This window comes from Diospyros lotus, chromosome 1 (genome assembly GCF_014633365.1).
Source record: "Diospyros lotus cultivar Yz01 chromosome 1, ASM1463336v1, whole genome shotgun sequence".
Classification (NCBI taxonomy): Eukaryota; Viridiplantae; Streptophyta; class Magnoliopsida; order Ericales; family Ebenaceae; genus Diospyros; species Diospyros lotus.
Genome location: NC_068338.1, coordinates 28,809,540 through 28,829,359, shown reverse-complemented (window position 1 = coordinate 28,829,359; position 19,820 = coordinate 28,809,540). Strand labels below are relative to the sequence as shown.

The following is a 19,820-nucleotide window of genomic DNA, read 5'->3' as shown; positions in this document are numbered from 1 at the left end:
ATACTCCATAAGTTGCTAACTCGTTGCTCAGTTTTGCAATATCTCTAGTTAGATAGCTTGCTTTACCTTTCCCTCGAACTACCAACATAACTGATTGGGACCACTCTCGAAAGTTGGTTCCATTCAGCTTGTGTAGAGTAATCTGAAGTGAATGACTATCAAGAGGAGTAATTGGAACCTGATTGTTCTTCATCGGAAGAGGATTGGTGGTTGAGGCCTCGCTGCTTGTTGGAATCTCAGCCATTGCGTGAGCCTAAGAGTCCTTTCTAGTATAGAACCCTAGCTACCAAGTGCCACAAGAACCTTGCTCTAATACCATGAAGAAACTAGGTAGAAGAATTAGGGAAAACACTCTCACTGATTTCATTGATCTGGAAAACATATATACACAAAAATCCTAAAAAATCTGCTACAAAAACTCCTGATTTTTCTCCTAACAATTCTCCTATTTTATAGGAGTAGAATACAACCCTTTGTTATCTATTTTATAGATCTAATCCAACAATAATTAGGATAACTTTAAGATTTATCTTTTTTGTTTAGACTCCTTATCTGCATAAGATTGCTAACCGAGACTCCTTAGCTTCCTACAACACTTTCCATGGCAGTACATTTTAATGCTTTGGGTGCCTGCAGGTGTCGTGTTTGTGTTACAGCAGGGTTATAAAGTAGCCATTATATATATATACAAATAGGAAGCCCAATATTTCTCAACAAACACATCCAAGCACTCTCTTAAGTAGATAATATAGAGTTGAAATCAAATGAGTGATTGAGCATGTTCTAACAATGGCATGTATTTTCACCATTTTCTGCCCAAAACTCCCACTATCAATAACAAAACAACCTTTTCTTTAATTTTTTTTTTTTTTTATTTTCTTTACTAGGCACAGTGTTATGATGGAATGTAAGTTCACTAAAACAAAATGAATACATTAGTTATCACTAGTTATTTTAGCAATGGTCTGTCACAGCACAAGGGCACTATTGTAATTAGTGGTTGGATAAGATTGAAATTAGGAGTTGGTATATCGGTAATTAGAACCCCAAGCTGCACATGGCCACTTTGGAAGTAACCAACCATGGCAGAGTGGACTGATAGTGAGAAACCACCAACTAAGGCCGTAACTATGGATCAAAAGAGGCAATTGGGGCTCTGCTTCTGTTGTGGTGAGAAATTTGGCCTCTGACATCAATGTAAGAGGACGTTGCTTACAATAGAGGGCCAAGAAGAGGAGGAAGAAGTGGAAATCGAGGAAGGAGAAGGGCAAGCTGATGGGGAAGAAATGGGCGAGATATCCATGCACGCTTTGCAAGGCTGTGCCTCGAGTAAGGTATTGAAGGTTAAGGGAATTGTGGGAAAAAAGAAGTTAGTGGTACTCATTAAAAATGGCAGTATGCATAGTTTCTTAGATGAAGAAATGGCTACTGCCCTACAATGTGAATTGCAGAAGACCCCCCCCCCCCCCCCCAATTGTCTGTTTTGATTGCTAATGGAAGCAAAATGGTGAGTCAATATAAATGCGAGGGATTCAAGTGGCTGATGAGTGGTCAGGAATTCTTAGCTGATCTGAGGATTCTCAGATTAGGAGGATGCCACATCGTGCTAGGGGTGGATTGGATGCAAACAGTGAGCCCCCCTAGTGTTTGACTTTAACACTCTGAAAGTCACTTTTGATATAAGGGGTCAAAGGGTCACTCTTGTGGGCTGTCTAGATAAGGGGGAGTGTAGGGCAATGTCAGGGAAGAGGCTGCAGAAGTGGACCAAGGGGAGGATAATCCTAATGCCAGGCAGAGAAGAGGATGGTAACCCATTCCCCTGGGCCCTAGTACCAGCCACCACTCAGGTACACTCTTATGAACCAATTCATTTATTGTTGATGAAATTTGAGGATATCTTTGCCAATCCCTCAACCCTTCCTTCACACCGGTTCCTTAATCATTATATTCACCTCAAGCCTAATAGTGAACCGGTTAACCTAGGAGCCTATTGATTCTCCCCTATACAAAAAGATGAAATTGGAAAATTGGTTAAAGACATGTTGGACAAATCCCTTATCCAACCAAGTCAAAGCCCGTTTGCTTCCCCGATCCTCCTAGTGAAAAAGAAGGATGGATAATGGAGATTTTGTGTGGACTGTGGATTACAGACAATTGAACTCCATAACCATCAAAAATAAATTTTCAATACCCATTATTTAGGACCTCCTTGATGAACTTACAAGGGCCTTCATTTTTTTCTAAAATAGACCTCACTTCAGGGTATCATCAGATTAGGATGAAGCCCAATGACTGTCCTAAAACAGCCTTTCGGACCCACCAAAGACATTACAAGTTCTTGGTAATGCCATTTGGACTCACTAATGCCCCTGCAACCTTCCAAGTACTAATGAACCATATCTTTACTCCCTACCTCACAAATTTGTGTTGCTATTCTTTGACGACATCTTAGTCGACAACCCTAACCTAGACCAGCACTTAACTCACCTTCGAAAGGCATTTGAAATCCTTAAGGCCCGTCAACTCTTTGCAAAAAAGTCCAAAGTGCACCTTTGCAAAGACTAGAGTGGAATATCTGGGCCACATCATGTCGAGTCAAGGGGTGAGCACTAACCCTTAGAAGATTGTAACCATGGAACAATGGCCTAAACTCAAAACCCTTACGGAGTTGGGGGGTTCCTAGGGCTTACTGGCTATTACCGAAGATTCATCAAAGAGTATAGAGTGATAAGCAAGCCTCTCACTAATTTGCTGAGGAAGAATAGCTTATGCTGGGAAGCTGAGGCAAAGAAGGCATTTAAGACACTCAAGAGAGCTATGACTCAAGCCCTAATTTTGGGTCTCCCAAACTTTTCTAAGGAATTCATTTTGGAGACATATGCCTGCGATGCAAGGATAGGAGCTATGCTGATTCGGGAGGGTAGAGCAGTGGCCTACATGAGCCAAGCCCTAGCCCCAAGGCACCTAGGCCTAAGTATCTATGATAAAGAGTTGTTAGCTATGTTGATAACTATAGAGAAGTGGAGATACTATTTGGAGGGAAGGTAGTTCACCATAAGGACAAACCATGAGAGTTTAAAGTTTCTCTCCCAACAGAGAGCACAAAATTAGTTACAACGGAAGAGGATCACCAAGTTGATGGGGTTTGACTACGTTATTTAGTATAGGAAGGGGAATGAAAATTTAGTGGTAGATGCACTATCAAGAAGGGAGAATACATCTAGTTGTCAAGCTATCTCAGCCTTGGTTCTTGATTGGGTACAAGGTATAACAAGTAGTTATGAGAAGACTACATGGATCAAAGAGGTCCTGACCAGGCTAGCAGTACAACCCCAAGAGGAGTCCGATTATACTTTCAAGGGGGGATTGCTAAGATACCAAGGCAAGGTGGTCATTGGGTAGGATGATCAGCTAAGGAAATGTATCCTTCAATCCATGCATGACTCTCCCATGGGAGGGCATTATGGGCTGGATGTGACTTATCACTGGGTAAGGCAACTTTTTTATTGGCCAGGACTTAAAAAGGATGTGACTAAGTACGTGTTGTAGTGCACCATCTGTCAAAGGTGCAAGCATGAACAAGTACCTTATTCGGGTCTTCTTCAACCATTGGAGATATCTTCCCAAGCTTGGGAACAGATCTCCATGGATTTTGTAGAAGGACTGCCCAGGTCTGAGGGATTTGACACTATCCTAGTAGTAGTTGACAAAATGACAAAATTCAACCACTTCATTACACTGGCACACCTGTTTACTACTACAGAGGTGGCTAGGAAACTTATGGACTCGGTGTTTAAGTTACATTGGCTACCAAGGGGGGTGGTCTCCAATAGAGATAAGATCTTTACAAGTCAATTTTGGAAAACCTTGTTTCAAGGGTTGGGAATAGGGATGCAGTTGTCATCAGCTTACCATCTAGAGATTGATGGACAAACAAAACAAGTAAATTAGTGTCTAGAGACATATCTAAGATGCCTATGCTTTACAAAACCGAGTTGGAATAGGTGGATGGCATTGACACAATGGTGGTACAACACCAATTTCCATACCGCTCACAAGAAAACTCCATTTGAAGCACTATTTGGATACCCCACCCCTATAATTCCAGCTATTATGCACTACACTTCAACTGGAACCTCAGTTGATTAGTACCTACAGGCAAGGTAGAAGGCACTGTGTTAACCTAGATCTCACCACTAATTACGATCTCTCAATCACTCAAACACTCACTGACAATCTCTCTGATCTGCAACATAACAATAGGGCAAAAAACAAACAAGAATCAATAAAGAATAGCAAACAACACGAGAACTTTATCCTGGTTCACTCTTGAATGAGACCTACATCCAGATTGGCTTTGCCCTTAGCTTTCTCCACTATCTTTCAATAACAATACACGATTACATGTGCCACAAGACCCAACTCTCTCCCAGCCCATAAACCTGAAAGCTATATAGAGTTGTAAACTCGAAAGATATTCCCTCTTTCTCACAGCACATACTCACACAAGATAGTTTGTAAAACACAACTGAAAGCTAGCTCTAAAAGCCTACCTCCCAACCCCTATTTATAAGCTATACAGCCTGACTGACTGCCCTAAGATGGCAGTTTAAAACTAACCTGGTCAGCCTTCTAGAAACATACCCTTCTAGAAGAACAAATACAAAAAATACAACATGACACTTCTCTGACATTACAAGCTTTAATCTAGTACAAATGTATTTTAACACACTACAAGTTATAAAACAAGAATAGACTATGGCCCAACAAAGAATGAAACATATGGCTAACAGACACCGCACGGATAGGACCTTTGAGGTAGGGGAAGAAGTCTATTTGAAGGTTAAGTGGTTTCAATAGCACCTCTTCAGTAAGGGTCCTACATTTAAAATCAGCCCCAAGTACTATGAACCCTTCGGGATCACTACCAAGGCAGGGCCAGTGGCCTATCGGCTACAACTTCTTTAAGGGGTAGGGTTGCACCCTGTGTTCCATGTATCCCTCTTAAAGAAGGCAGTGGGAACAACTGAGGAAGTCAATGGAGAGGTTCCTAAATTGGTTGAAGATAGGATTGTGGAGGTGGAGCCTCAAACAGTGCTATACAAAAGGGTGATCTACAAGGATTCCATTCCCCTAATACAGGTTTTGGTGCAATGGACACACCTGCACCTCGACAACACCACTTGGGAGTACTTGCCAGATCTACTCCAGCAATATCCCTAGGTGACCAGGCTTCTTTGATTTCTTGGGGACAAGAAATAATTCAAAGGGAGGGGGGTTGTCACAGTCCAAGGGCACTATTGTAATTAGTGGTTGGATAAGATTGTAACTAGGGGTTGGTATATCGGAAATTGGAACCCAAGTTACACATGGCCACTTGGGTCCTAACAGTAGAGAGTTAGTTAGAAGAAGTCTCTAGAGTGTAACCAATTCTCCTATAAACAAGAAGCTCTCAAGATGATGGGGATCATGTGAGATTTTATTCCACTAATCTTTTCCCTCTCCTCCTCCTACTCGTTTCTCTCTCTCTCTCGAATTCTCTAAGTTCTTCTCTCCCACCAATTCTAATCTCTTCCTCAATTACGGAAGAGACCCCCCCCCCCCGAGTCAAATCTCAGATCTGACATGGTCAAAGAAGCCATCTTTCGTACCTTGACAAAATGAATGAGATTATCTGGTTCTAGCTACAGATCTCCTAGACAAAAATGTAGTCAAATGTTTATGTTATTGGAACATTTGAATATCCTATGTCCATATTTAGAGAAACTTAGAAAAATATGACTATAAACAAAGTGCTAAGACTGCAGAACTGTCAGTGATGAACGAGCCAACTTTGCAATAAAACACAGGGTAGAGTGATGCAGAAATATGCTTGATGAATTAGTATAATGATGATTCAGTCCTATTTGACAAAGAAATATCAAACCAATATATTAAACTAATTTTTAGCCACATAAAACAATCACAGGCAACTCAAAGTTAGGCCTTTCAAGAATTGTTCAAAAAGAGATTCATAGTGACCAGTGAACTTCTAATATGCCAAACAATAGATGGAATTCTAGAATCTGAGCTTGTTTGTTGCTCCAAAACTCATTTCTTGGTTTGAATGTAGGATCTATTAGTTCCCATTCCATAATCTATATTCAATTTCAAGAATTCAATCCCTATGAGTTCTGAAATAATGTAGAGAATTGATTGTATCCTCCACATTTTCAAAATGTGTTAGATAATAGATGAAGCTTAAGTAGTGGAACTAATAGAAAGATGCACTTAAAATGATCCATGAGTAGATTGTTTCCTAATTCCCAAGTCAAAGCAATTAGTTCATATGCATAATGCCTTCTTCAACTTAAAATAATTATACGCTAATCATGAAATTTTTTCATATGAAGATGGTGTTGGAATATTATCTCATCATACTCCCTTGCTAGAAGGTTGCGTCAAGAAGGTCATTTGGTGTAAAATTTTGCCACATTGTTCTTTTGCATGGAGGTGTATTGTCAATATAACTTTTATAAGTCAATTGACATTATGAAAACCATGTCACCAGCCCTAACTTGGTCGATATAAGGTGTAGGTGATGATGATATAACCATATTGTTCGCATTTATGCATATAAGACAGAAGCTTAACTAGTTATTCCCATGCAAGCCCACAATCTCTAACCATCACATTAACCTCTAATCCTCCTTTCCATACACACACATAGCACCCTTAATATAATCCATTTAAATACAAAGCAAACAAACAACTCTTACATCCATGCACCATAATTTTTACTCTTTCTCCTTGATACCTATCCAAAGTACTCTCCAACACATTCATGGATGTCACACTCATTGCTCAAGATTAAATGCATATAAATTTCATCTGACTAGTCACAAATTACATTATACTCAATATGGTGTAGCATATCTATTTTCTTGGCAAATCTGACCAAAATCCACATTTAGTCTTGAAAGGACTAACCAAAATGCTTCCACTAGGATAAACCAAAAAGGAAAAAAAAATGTAAGAAAATAAACACTTGAGACCTGTGAATTGATTTTTTAATTTTTTTCTACATAGACAAAATCTCATAATGCCTACTTAAAGAAAAAAAAAATCCCATCTCCTTTTTGTCAAGGCTTAACTTTAATTGTGGCAAATGTCTATAGCTTAACATGCTTTCTTGGGAATAGCTAGCTAAAATATTATGCAACCATCGTGATTATATGCTGCTTAGCATGTTAATGAAATATATAACAGAACAGAGTACATTATGGTATCTACTCATCCAAAGTGGAAAGAGATACATTTTGATGTGGTAGTGCATAAAACTTCCATGCATATATGGTGATTGATAGTAGGTACTTCATATTCTCTTTGATATCAGCCTAACATTTCTTGTTTCGATCTTTAGTTAACAGAGATATACATATTTTCTACTTCTGTATATTCAGTAGTAGGATTAAGGCCTGGTGTGCTGTGGTGGTGGTTGTTTGTGCTGGTAAATGAGGAATCATTCCATTTTAAGGAAAGAAAAAATGGCCCCTTTGTGCATTTAATAAAGAACTCAGTGAGACTCATGTAATTAAGAATCTCTTCTTGTTTGGTTGTTAAGATAATTTGCTCCAGACATTTTTTTTACTTGGAAGAATTGAAAAAACAGTTCATACCTTCAACTGAGAAACAGCAATAGAAATGGCCCTCCCTGGGGCTTGCAGGGCTTTACTATAAACCTATTCAAGAAAAAAAGATGGAAAATACATTTAAAATAGGAAACAGAATACCTTCCCATTCTATGCACAGTTATTTAATTAGGTGATAGCTTCAGAAGCAATAAATTGTCTGACCTGCATATAAATAAGGGATACAACTTTTGGCAGAAGTGTGACTGGATCAGTTTCAGCAGAAATTTGTGTTATCAAGTCCTAAACCAAAAAGGAAAGAAAGAAATAAAACCAATCATATCTGGATTATCAAGAGATTCAGGATAACATGTCTATCTACATTATTATCACCTTGACATAAAGAATGGAAATAAACAATGCCTTCAGCCTAGCTCAACTTTTACTTACAATAAGATAAATAGGAAAAATGCCACCAAAGGGGTGTCCATGGTGCACAAGGATCTCTACTTTGCAAGGGTCGGGGAGGGTTGTAATAATTTCATTGTTCTAAATTCTAAATTTGTTGGAAATGATTGCACCCCAGGTTCCAAAAAATTATGTCAAGTAACCAATGTGGATTCAAACCATTGAACATATCAGATATTGCTAAGGGCCTTAAGGCATCCAAGGATCAATTCCGTAATGCTCAACCTAAAGGTCAAAACAAGAACTGCCTATTTGACATAAGGGCATGGTCATAACCTAAGCCAGAAGATATTAATCTGTTTCTCTACCTTATAACCTAAGCAAGTGAGAAGCAAAAAAGGGAGCAGGAGAACAGAAAGAAATAAAGAGATAGATACAGATGTCATGTGCCTGCTTAACGCACTGTACATGTGAATAAGGGAGGTAGTTATAGGCTGATATGCCTTGTATTTAGAGCATGCTATGTGTAATTGTACTTTGGCAGTTATGACTTTGAGCGGGAAAGGATTCCCATGTGACTTCAGAAAATCAGTATAAATATAAACTGATCTCACCCTTGGAAGGCATGAGAAGATTCATTAATTCAATTCTGAATTTCTCCCTCCAATTTTCTCTCAACTCTCTCTCTCTCCCCCTCGATCATTCTTTCTCTCTACCCCTGTTCTACAGAATTCTCTCGAGAATTCTCATCAGATCCTTAAGATCTGACAACAGACAACAGGCATACCTTGCGATATGAGTGCAGAAGAGTTCTTTCCAATTTCTTGTCAAGTTTTTTCAAAGTTAACCCACTGCAGATATAGCCAAACCATCAGACCCATGCTTGGTGCCATGTGGATACAAATATTTTTATAAGACAAATATGGAAAATAAAAACCCTCCGTACCTTTCCTCTGCTACCGCTCTCAGTGCAGTTGTAAATGTTTCCACCCGCTGCAATATACACCAAAAACTAATAAGGTTAGTACCATAGCCTCAAGACCCAAAATTTTATGCATTATCAGAGATATCAGTGAAGATTATATTCTTCCACAAACATCAATGAAAAACTGAAACTTAGGGGTTCCATTTTTTTTTTTTTTTTTTTGTCTTAGTAGATAATGGAACCACTAAAAAAAGGCAACAATACAGAACCTGTAATCATCCAAAGCAGAAGCCCCCCTTGGGTTGGGAATTTGTTTTATAAAAAACGAAAAATGAGAAATCATTGTAGAAAGAAGAAAGTTAGAATGATAGCAATAGAAGCCAAGAATTCAATTACTATTCTAATACCTCCTCCCTTAAAACTTAAATCAAGAAGCTATCAAATCCACGGCCACTGAAAAGAAAAATGGGCAACTCTACCCAGCATAAAGTGTACAGCAAACATTTATCATTTCTTTTATCTTCCACAAGGGTGCCGAATTTCCAGGAAAATTATCTTCCTGAAGGTTGCTGCCAGAAAGGCCACCTTGGGAAGGATTTTAGTAAGACCAAATTGGGTGCTCAGAAAAACTATGTTATGCCTATCAGCACCATGTGTAGGAACAAAATTTCAACCCTTCTTGTATATGCCCCTGAAATCCTCTTCCAACTCAACAGCTGTGTGGTGAATCTAGGAAGGCAACAATTAGCTCTACTTTGGAAGAACCCACCAAAATGGAAATCTAGACTAGGCACCTTTTATCCACTGCGATTTTAAACATAGTCAGAAACATAGGTTTGGAGGACCCCCCACAAAATGGCCCTTGACTTGAACCAAAGAACCCCTCTCAGCAGCACTGGCACTCACAATGTCAGATGCATGCTTGTGGAGAGTCCCCAACCTTTCTGATAGCTCTGCTAGAATCCTGGAATCAGTACATGCACTAACTTCATATGAAAAAGAATCCCCTCAAATTGAACATAATTTAATATGTTGTCTCCCTAGGACAGAACTATTTCCAGCACATCTTCACAGTTACCTAACTATGGTTGATTGAGAAACTCTTTGCTTGAACAAACACAACTTTTAAATATATTTATGTTTGGATTCATCCTCACTTATCAAAAGAAAAGGACGTACATATTATGTATATATACATATATATATAAGTATATTTATTCAATCCCTGTACTACCCCATATGACTTAAGGTTTTCCAGCCGCTACTCTACATTTGTGAATCATGGCTTTCCTAAAGATCATTAATGTCATACTCTTCAAGAATAATTGAAATAATAAAAGATTAAAACTTAATGCTACATTCATACTTTATATATTGATGTCCCATCTTATTACATTTGCTAATAGGTAAGGAAATTGAAGTCATATGGAACAATGGTTCTCTAGAGAAGAGAGGTTCATGACAAAAGGCTAGAATATATTAAAATTCCATGCTTTTTATATTGGTTCATGATGGAGATTACATATTATTTTGGACAGGACTTTGCTTTGGTCAACATTCAGGATGTGGTTCTGCAACTTAAGAATCTAAATTCAATGGCAAGAACTTTAGGAAACAGTCTGATACTTTCCTGGGCATTATGACTTAATGTTTTAGGACTTTGCCACTATAACGGGACCTGATGACTTGGGAATATCGGCTGCTTTCTTCTTAGTTAGTGGTAGGCCCCTGAGTTGAATTGCTGGAATTTTTGTGTCTGATGTTCATTTTTACATCATTGTAAATCTAGACAAATGACTACTCTTACATCCAAAGAGAAGATCCTGAGCCCTGGGGAAAAATAATGTCAGCACAACATAGAATAAAAGGAAAAATGAGGACAAAAAAATGGAATTTTTATTAAATAATTATCAAAAAGTTCAACAATTAACTAACAGATACAAGTTTATGATGATATACACTACAAATAAGTAGCAACCTTGCAAAATGAGACATGGGACTGAACTAATTTTTCCAACAAACAGGCACTAACCTTCCCTTCCAAACTTTCAACTAATGCAACAGCCTTAACTGAAAGAGGCCCTGGGAGACTCTTTGCCTGTGAAGGAAAAAAAAAAATACAACTGAAATTATTAAAAAAGAAACAGAGGTTCATTAGGTAACCGATATACATACATGAGATATTCTTTCTCCAGAACTAAGTAACGTGGATTCTGATTTTTGAGATTCTTCAACTTCAATTCCATTTTTTAGCTTGTTGTGTATATCCTGCACGGGGGGGAATAGAAAGTGTAATATAACATCTCTCGTATATCTTATCATGGATTTAGTACAGTAGACAATAAAAGAAGTAAACCTAGCAATAGTACAGTGCATAACTCCTACCAGGTTAAGTAAGACACTGTCTGCAATAAAGGTTGCTGTAGTTCTTAACAAATGTCTGTGTAAAATAACCTGTGCAACATGTAAAAACTCCAGTTATTTGTATCATCCATAGCAAACTATTATACAGTAGAAGTTTAACAGAAAACATACTGAGGTTGACTGGTCATCTTCAAATAAATCTAGCGCTTTTTCATACAGCTGCATGTTCAAGAAAGCCTGAAACCACAGAAATGTTGAGATGGTATTATACAAGTGCCAAATTTAGGATGTACAATAACATCTAGACATGTTTTTGGAATTTTAACTGGGCTAAAAAGTAAGTTATTGTCAGAAAAGAATAACATATAATGATTTCAAAATTGTGCTCACCTCATCAATTTTTCTCTGTAAATTATCAATTACACGCTTCATTCCCTGAGCATTTTCTGTGAATGCTGCCTTCTTCCTCTCCTTCCATGAATTCAGTAGCATTGGTCTCAAATGATTCACCAAAGGTCTAAGAATGGTTTCTGGATCATCTAAAGAGTTAAAACCATTGAATCTGTCAGAACAAGATACAAAGTAGATACCGGATCAACTGAAAAAATAATGAGTAACTTCATGAACCTTGTTCTTCAAACTCAGGGACCTCTGACAAGATCTTCTGTATTAGTCGTTCTTCTGAGAGGCTGGGGTTTTCTTCTTTCATCTTATCCAATTCTTTCTTAGCACCTGACTTCGCATCCAACACTTGCAAAGAAAATGTATCCTTGCCTTTTCTCTGGTTCTTTCTAGATTTAGCAGGAACTGGCTCTTTGTCTTCTGCACCAGTTTCAGCATTCCCTGTCTTCGCACTGCCTACTGATTTTCCTTTTTTCTTTTTTGTCCCTTTCTCAAATCCTTGTATATTAACACTGCTCTCTTTACCAGCTTCATTGAACTCAAGTAAGCTGCTACCTAATTCATTTCCAGCATTAGCTTCTTTGGTTGAATGTGGATCATCAAACCTACTACCAGGCGACCCAGAAAAACAAAAGGTTTCCATCTCCTTCTCCATGCGATCAAACAAATCCTACCACAAGTTAAAGAAAAACACTTGTGAGAATCAGATTTAAATGGATCAGAAAGATGCTTAATAAGAGTTACACTGTATTGGATCCAAAACAGCTTTAGCTAAAAACTCTAAACAGAAATCTACACGGAATCTTAAATTTAGCTTTTCACTCTACCAGTTACTAGAGATTAAACATAGCAATTGAGAATTAGCCTTGAGATTGTAGGCAATGGTCTAAATGAAATGAAAGATGTGTTGGATACACCAAGGTACAACACTCATTTTGGAGTTACATGCCTCATCAGCACTTGCTAGTGATAAGCACACACTCTTGCATGCAAGGACATTTACAATATATCTTGTTGACTGCTTAACTTCTTTTATATTTGTTATTTACATGTGAGAGTAATCACTCATGCTGAAAATTTCCATAAAGATAGTACCATGAGAAAACATAAAATGTTTCATGCCTGTAAAGTTGCCTAATTGAAGAAGCAAATCAAGGTAAGCTACTAAGACCCTTTATAGCATGCAATTTACATACTAAATGACAGCATCAAACCATATAGTTCAGACCCATCTAAAAACTGACCAACTGGAACTGGATCCTTGTGCCAGTTAGAGATTTATTACATCATGTGAAGAATGACCGAGACATAATGCATTAGAATTGGCTTGTATGTACAGCAGAAAGCATATTGGCAAAATCAACAACCAATTTGAATGGTTCACTGTCATTAGTATGCCAGTGGTAATACCTTGACAAAGCCCGTGCTGCAAACATATGAATCGCCTAACAGAATTGCTTTATTAGACTGAAAAGCAACATTAAATATATAAGTGAATTGTTATGCCAAAACTGAAATGCGTCAGTGAATAATGAAATAAAATAGGAAACTTGCCTTAAGGGCCGCTTGAACAGATCGACAAAGGGAAAGAACCTTAGATGCATCTAGGGAACCAAAGGATGCTGGCAAAACTGAAAGTGAATCAATCCTGCAGTGATCAAATCAAATACATCTGAAGAGAAGAAGTCTGCAGGTTGCTTAGCATATTGTATCAGGATGAGGATAAAAGGCACCTAGGATAAATATAATTAAAATACATTTAAGAACCACTTCATACAACACAATGAAAAGGCCAATAAAAGACAGCATTTGACAATGGAATGAATGGGATACAATCCAACAGTATTTTCATCACCAACCACAGATTTTGTTGAATCAAATGACTTTCAATTTCGGAAGGGGGTCACAATTATGGATTATCTTTAGAATAAAAAAAAAACTAAACAGTTCATTTCTACCAACTGAAGCAACAAATTTTGTAGTGCCTCAGATCAGTGCATGACAGACCACGGGAAGGCAAAATCACAGATGAAAGAATATCGTCTAGAATCTAAACAAGCAGAAGTGTGATAAAAAATTGCAAAGAAAGAAAGAGCAGATGGTTTGAATGGGGATACCATGTAATTCAAACTCTAGCCCTAGATAGAATACAAGTATGAAGTATGGAGTTGATGGCCCAATTTACTGAGTTGGCTCAACCTCACATGGCAACCTCTTGAAACAATGTTAATGCTATTAACTAGGAGAGAGTCATTTATTACCTTGTGAAAAGTGCCCAAACTTTTGTTTTCTTTTGATAAGTAAATATCATAGCATAAGATACAATTAGCGACAGACATTTAAAATAGTTAGGGCATGAAGACCAATAGACATACCCTTGAGGGGAGTACAAGTTTATAAAAAGAGGTAAAGGAGCAGCAAAAACTTGGAGAGAAATTTTTATGCATAACATGAGATACAATCATCGTTTCATGGATAGAGATGATTTATTATTCATCATCATCGTCATTAAGATGCACCTTATCCTAACTAAGTTAGGGTCAGTGGCATAATATTCATAATGTTAATTGATTTCTAAAAGTCACATCAACATTACAAATCCATGCAAAAGACCAATGTGGCAAAAGTTTACGTTGGATTCCCTTCCTAATGCAACCTTTTAGCGAGGGAAGGACAAGATAAAGTTCCAACCATCTTCATATAGAAATTTAATGAGATGGTGTTGAATGAACACAATAGATATGATTGTGTTTCTTCACATAGTTGATATTACGAAGCCAACCTATACAACATGGAAACATGACATGTGGACAAAGATGATTGGCAAATAATAATATATATAACCAATCCCACCTAGTGGGATTAAAGTTTGGTGGTTGTAGTCAACAAGTAAATATCATAGAGAAAAGCACCCAAGGGGGTCAGCCCCATGCAAAAGAGGGGAAAAAAAAAAAAAGAAGAAGCAAACTATAAAAACTATCTACAACATAATCAAACTATAGATGAAAAGAGGAGTCCTTTTTGAACCATAAAAATTAGGGAACAAAGGCAAGGGTAAGTGAAGCAGAACCCGAAACAAAAGAACACAAGTAATCCCGATTACTCAAACTAATATCGATATTCAATATCAATCATCAAAAACTACCTTTAATTACAATCTCAAAGACTAATTATAGACAACTAATAGATAAAATCTACTCTAACTAGAGTTCCTAGATCCAATCTAATTAAGATTGTAGACATAATCCCAACCTAATTAGGATTCTACTAACTAAAGGAAATAAAAAGTTATTAAAAGAAATCAAGAGAAACTAGGAAGCTAATTAAAAATAAGAAATAAACTAACAAGTAAAATAAAGAATTCTAATTCCTAAATTTACTATTTTGTCCTACATCATAAGGTTGTGTACAAATCCAACCCTCGAAAAGTGTGGAGTCCCATGCACTAGGGACACTCTATTAAGTGTGCTCCTGTAAGAGGATGAATTAGGCTTTCTATGCTCTGAAAAGCTCTTCTAAACCGTAGATATTTGTAAAGTTCGTAGGTTAAGTAGGCTGTAGAATTGTATTTTGTATATCAGTTGTAACAGATTATTTCTGCAAAGGATCAGTTACAGGTTGTAGCTGATTTGTAATTGTTGATTGGTTAGCTATATATAAAGCTAACCAATCTGTTTGGAGAATCAATCAAGAATTGAATTCAGTTTCTCATTTCTCTTTCAATTTTCTCTCTGTTTTCTCCCCACTTTCTCCCTGTTCTCTCTCCATTTCTTTCTTCCATTCTTCTCTCTCATTTTTATCCTGAAAACCCTAGGTTCAAGACTAGGTCTTGACAGTATTCAAAAATAACGTACTATAACAAAAGGTTAAAAGTTCATTGAAAGCCTTTGGCATAACAACTAAGCATATCTAACCAGACATCCAGTATTTCAGTAAATTTGTATCATCGCAGTCTCATTTTGTGGATGCACAAGCTTAATAATGTTTTCCAAACAGGGAGAAGAAAAATTTAACAAATCAGTCAGGAAGTGATGCCTACTAACATGCTATGGCTTCCAAAGAAGTTGCGTAAAATGAGATGAGATAAAAGAGGCAAGAACAGATAGGCCAGTCACTAAAAAGAATTTATGGCTCCAAAACTAACATATTTAACTCCCTGGCCCTTTTTTATTATTGTTATTAACAACAATATATATATACACACACATATAAAAAACACAAGTGCCTTATAGGGGTGACCCTGGCACAAGAAAAGATTGGGATCTAGGGGTTTGCACTATCCACTATCAAGAACCAAAGGTCCACACCATTTTGAACTCCCTGAGCCCTGATTCATGATTTTGAGGCTTAGGAAAAAAAAAAAATGCCAACTTATAAAAGACCTGTATAAAAATGATGGGTTAACACGTATCTACGACTGTGTGGATGCCTATTTTTATATTTCTTATATCTACCAATAAATGGAGGGAAAAACATATTGGCTTGCTTTGACTGGTTCCAACATGATAAGAAAGACTATAATTGCATATAGTAACTCCCAAGCCCAAATGCCAATCTAGTTGCAACCTGCAAAAGCAAAACATGGTGGCCCAAATAATAACATGCTTAACAGTGAAATACATAATGAAATTCATTGTTGAATGAATAAGAGAAAATTTTGAGTCTTGACTTCACAAGCTCCTGAATAGGCAGTCAGCAGTCTTCAATTAACTACTTAATTAAAAATTCTTGAAGAGAAACTAGCCCACTATTCCCAGTCGTTATTCCTTGGACTGTTATGTCCCTTAATGAAATAAATAACTTAACATGATCAAAAGAATCGTTAATCATATGGTCTTTCCTGTTCTTTTTAAATTACAATATATATACCTATATATAGGCCCTGTGCTATCTAGTGCGTTGTTACCACAAAATATCTGAAGCACTTCAAATAATTTTATGGATATCTTGACATGCATCCTATTGAACAGAAAACCATCTACAATAACCATAATACATTTCTTTTGGCCACTAGTTGTGGGGACATCTTCCAGAAATGGCATCTAAAGAACTATGAGACAAGTATCCAGACGCATAAATAAATAACCAAAGAGATAAGAGGAAATTTAAAAACCCAGAATAAGCCTTGCTAAAGTCAATCCCTTACCAGCTATTCCGTTCTATGGCATCCTCGACAGCAGCATCCAACATCTCAGTTGTTGATGGATGAACAAATATAGAATCCAAAGGAATACCTTCAGGATATTTGGACTATAATGGAGTAAGTGACAAAAGATTTGGTTAGATAAAAACTAGAGAAACAGCCTTAAAGTAATCATATTTAGATTTGGTAACCTCAGAAACTTCACTGCAGGAGCAAATGACAACATTGTAATGGCATCAAAATACCTGTAGATACTGAAGGGGCTGAGGAATTCCAAGTTTGTGCAGAAAATCATAACTGATAAAAGAATTCTGCATTTTGAACCCAAAAGAAACAAAAAATAGAAAACATGAACTTGCAGCAGCTTCTCCAATTCCTTAGCTACATAAATATGCTAAACAAAAGTCTAAACAGGGTGATAAGCTTTTACACACACACACACAGTGAAATCAAACAAATAATGCCAGTTACAAGAAGCTCAAGTTTGCCAGATGCTATCATCCTCCTTCCACGCAAACCACTAGATAAAAAGTTTAAAAGTCAATTTCCTTTCCTATTCTCGTCAAGCAAAGATTAATGGCCTTTTTGGTAATGCTGTGGGTTGGCAAAAAGTGCTTTTGAGTAGATAAAAGTGTTCATCTTCACTTTTATATGACATAGAAGTGCTTTTGTATGACATAAAAGCTATTTTGATGTCACAAAAGAGAAACAGGAATTTTGAGTTTCTACCAAGGAGAAGCAAAAGCAGAAAATATAATTATTACCAAATCTATTCTATTAGACAAGCAAACACCAGATTTGGTGTTATGGAACCCTGCTAGAATTTTTATTTCCTAAAATGACCTTTTATACATTTTGCTTAAAAAAACAACACAACCAAACAAGTTGTTTATGGACTTGAACCTATGACCTCTAGATCAAAATGGAGCACAAGTGACCTTACAGTTACTCTTGTTCTCATGTTCATTTAAAATTTGCCTAAAAACAAACAAATACTGAACTGTAATGATCAAGTGCCACCCCTTGAAGGTGAGCCTTCATTCGAGATATTCTATTTTTTACTTGCACATGCATAGCACAAGCCACCCCTCCAGTTAATCAAAATTATTCTGGCAAAAGCATTTCTGTACAAAAGCAATTGTTGCGGAAATAATAAATTTTATAGCAATGCCAAACAGGAACTAATTGCATGCCCTTAACTTGCAAGGTACACCAACCTACCTCATATATTCAAACCTATTCGTCTAGGTGCAAGACCAGGTTGACCTCTATTACCATCATCCTTGCAGAATTATATTTAACAGGATAGTTAAGAAAGAGATTGTGGTGCCTATATCAATTTTAGCGACAAAAATGGACATTCAAATATTATAAAATTCCTAGTAAATAGATTAAAACCCAATCAGTACGCAACCAAAAAACAGGATTCCCTCAGGTAATTAATGTGTTATTGGATTACAATAAAATGGACTCCAACTGATTCATATAGATAGCTCAAAATGAAAAACATGAGAAATGGAAAAGTATAGCTTCAAACCTGTGCAAAGAAAGAATCTACAGATTCCTTTTGAGCGATTGCAAATACCTATTGTAGAGATAATAATGAGAACGAAGAAGAATCATAATGAATATCACGATTCATACATGATAAACTGAATGGATAGATATGAGAAACCCTATCACATACCGCTGGTGTCCAGTGAACTCCTGCACGAAGTGATCCAAGTATCTCGCCATCCTTCACCAACCCGTTGAATAATGTTTGGAAAAACGAACTTTCAACAGCCACACCACTGGCTCCATCCATTTGTTGCAATAATAGCTGCAAGGAGCTCCACAATGCCGACAAATTCATTGGAACAGTAATACCCCTTGCAGCACCACGAACCATAGCATTAACACGCGCAACATAAGCAGGAGTGAACAATTGCCCGCCTTCAAGCCTACCTTTAACCTAACCACAATACATTGAAAATGACTTCCCCATTTATATTCTCCATGAAGATAAACCACAATTCAGGTACAAAGTGATACAATTACGTTACCAAAGTGCCAATCCGGGGCTCCAATACAGTCGCGATCAACTCAGACCCAACTTGCAACTGCGCAGCGAGTTCAGCCAGTGCAATTTGACTGCACTCTTGAAGCCGCTCATTGATTTCCTCAGCAACGTCGTCCCAATACGAGTTGGAGATCACTTCGCCGTTAATTAACATAAGCGAGGAGTCATTGGACACTACATGATGAGCTTGTTTCTCCACATGATACAAATCTACGCCGGTGGTGTCGGCGAGATCAATCAGCGAAACACGCCCTAATTTCGTGATCTCGGCTACGATTTCAAGCCTCAATTGCTCCTACAGTAACAACGGAATCATCACATTCATGTGAAGAGGAAAAAAATGAATTATCGTGCTTACATAGACTAGATAAGGGAGAAGGAGAGGTACGGGAGTGATGTATTCTTTGCCGGAGGCAGTGTGGAGGAGATTGGAATCGAGGATTTGAAGTTCTTGGAGCTTTCGGACCAATTCAACCACGTTGCGTTCGGACAAACGGAGGCTGGACTTGGCTTGTTGAGCGAACTCGAATTGTCGCTGCAATTCCAACAGTTCTTCGTCCATTTTTGAGAATCTGAGAGAGAGAGAGAGAGAGAGCTTTGAAGTGAATAGTCGGAGACTTCTCTGCTAAAAATGATCGTCGTTTACCCACCGCCAAGGGAAAATCTTGGGCGTTACCACGGAAAGGGGAAAAAAAAAAATAGGTTTTTCTTTCCCCAGATTTTTTATTTATTAGGTATTTATAACTTTGAAAGTTCGAATAAAGGCCAAAAAAAAAAAAAGAAAATATTTATTAAATAAGAAGCTTCATAGAATAAAAATATAAGGGATGACTTATCTAAACTATTTCGTAAATTTTTTTTTATCAAAAAAATCATTTTGACAAGACTCAAAAAAGTTGATGTCAA

At 37.3% G+C, this 19,820-nt stretch overlaps 1 protein-coding gene across 1 annotated transcript in view; it reads right to left on the bottom strand.

Moving 5' to 3' along the window:
• The window catches only part of LOC127795513 (E3 UFM1-protein ligase 1 homolog), a 29,359-nt gene extending 9,787 nt beyond the window's left edge, over positions 1 to 19,572 (bottom strand). The window contains exons 1-18 of the mRNA XM_052327252.1: positions 19,303 to 19,572; positions 18,898 to 19,209; positions 18,540 to 18,806; positions 18,390 to 18,437; positions 17,098 to 17,163; positions 16,856 to 16,959; positions 13,264 to 13,357; positions 13,120 to 13,176; positions 11,935 to 12,379; positions 11,698 to 11,846; positions 11,479 to 11,544; positions 11,329 to 11,397; positions 11,119 to 11,211; positions 10,976 to 11,041; positions 8,965 to 9,011; positions 8,806 to 8,869; positions 7,836 to 7,913; positions 7,659 to 7,721 (exon numbers count right to left, since the gene is read on the bottom strand). Of these exons, the coding sequence (XP_052183212.1) occupies positions 7,659 to 7,721; positions 7,836 to 7,913; positions 8,806 to 8,869; positions 8,965 to 9,011; positions 10,976 to 11,041; positions 11,119 to 11,211; positions 11,329 to 11,397; positions 11,479 to 11,544; positions 11,698 to 11,846; positions 11,935 to 12,379; positions 13,120 to 13,176; positions 13,264 to 13,357; positions 16,856 to 16,959; positions 17,098 to 17,163; positions 18,390 to 18,437; positions 18,540 to 18,806; positions 18,898 to 19,209; positions 19,303 to 19,476 (2,262 nt within the window). The 5' untranslated portion in view covers positions 19,477 to 19,572. The remainder of the gene's footprint in view (positions 1 to 7,658; positions 7,722 to 7,835; positions 7,914 to 8,805; positions 8,870 to 8,964; positions 9,012 to 10,975; positions 11,042 to 11,118; positions 11,212 to 11,328; positions 11,398 to 11,478; positions 11,545 to 11,697; positions 11,847 to 11,934; positions 12,380 to 13,119; positions 13,177 to 13,263; positions 13,358 to 16,855; positions 16,960 to 17,097; positions 17,164 to 18,389; positions 18,438 to 18,539; positions 18,807 to 18,897; positions 19,210 to 19,302) is intronic.
• Between the last annotated feature and the right edge of the window lie 248 nt (positions 19,573 to 19,820).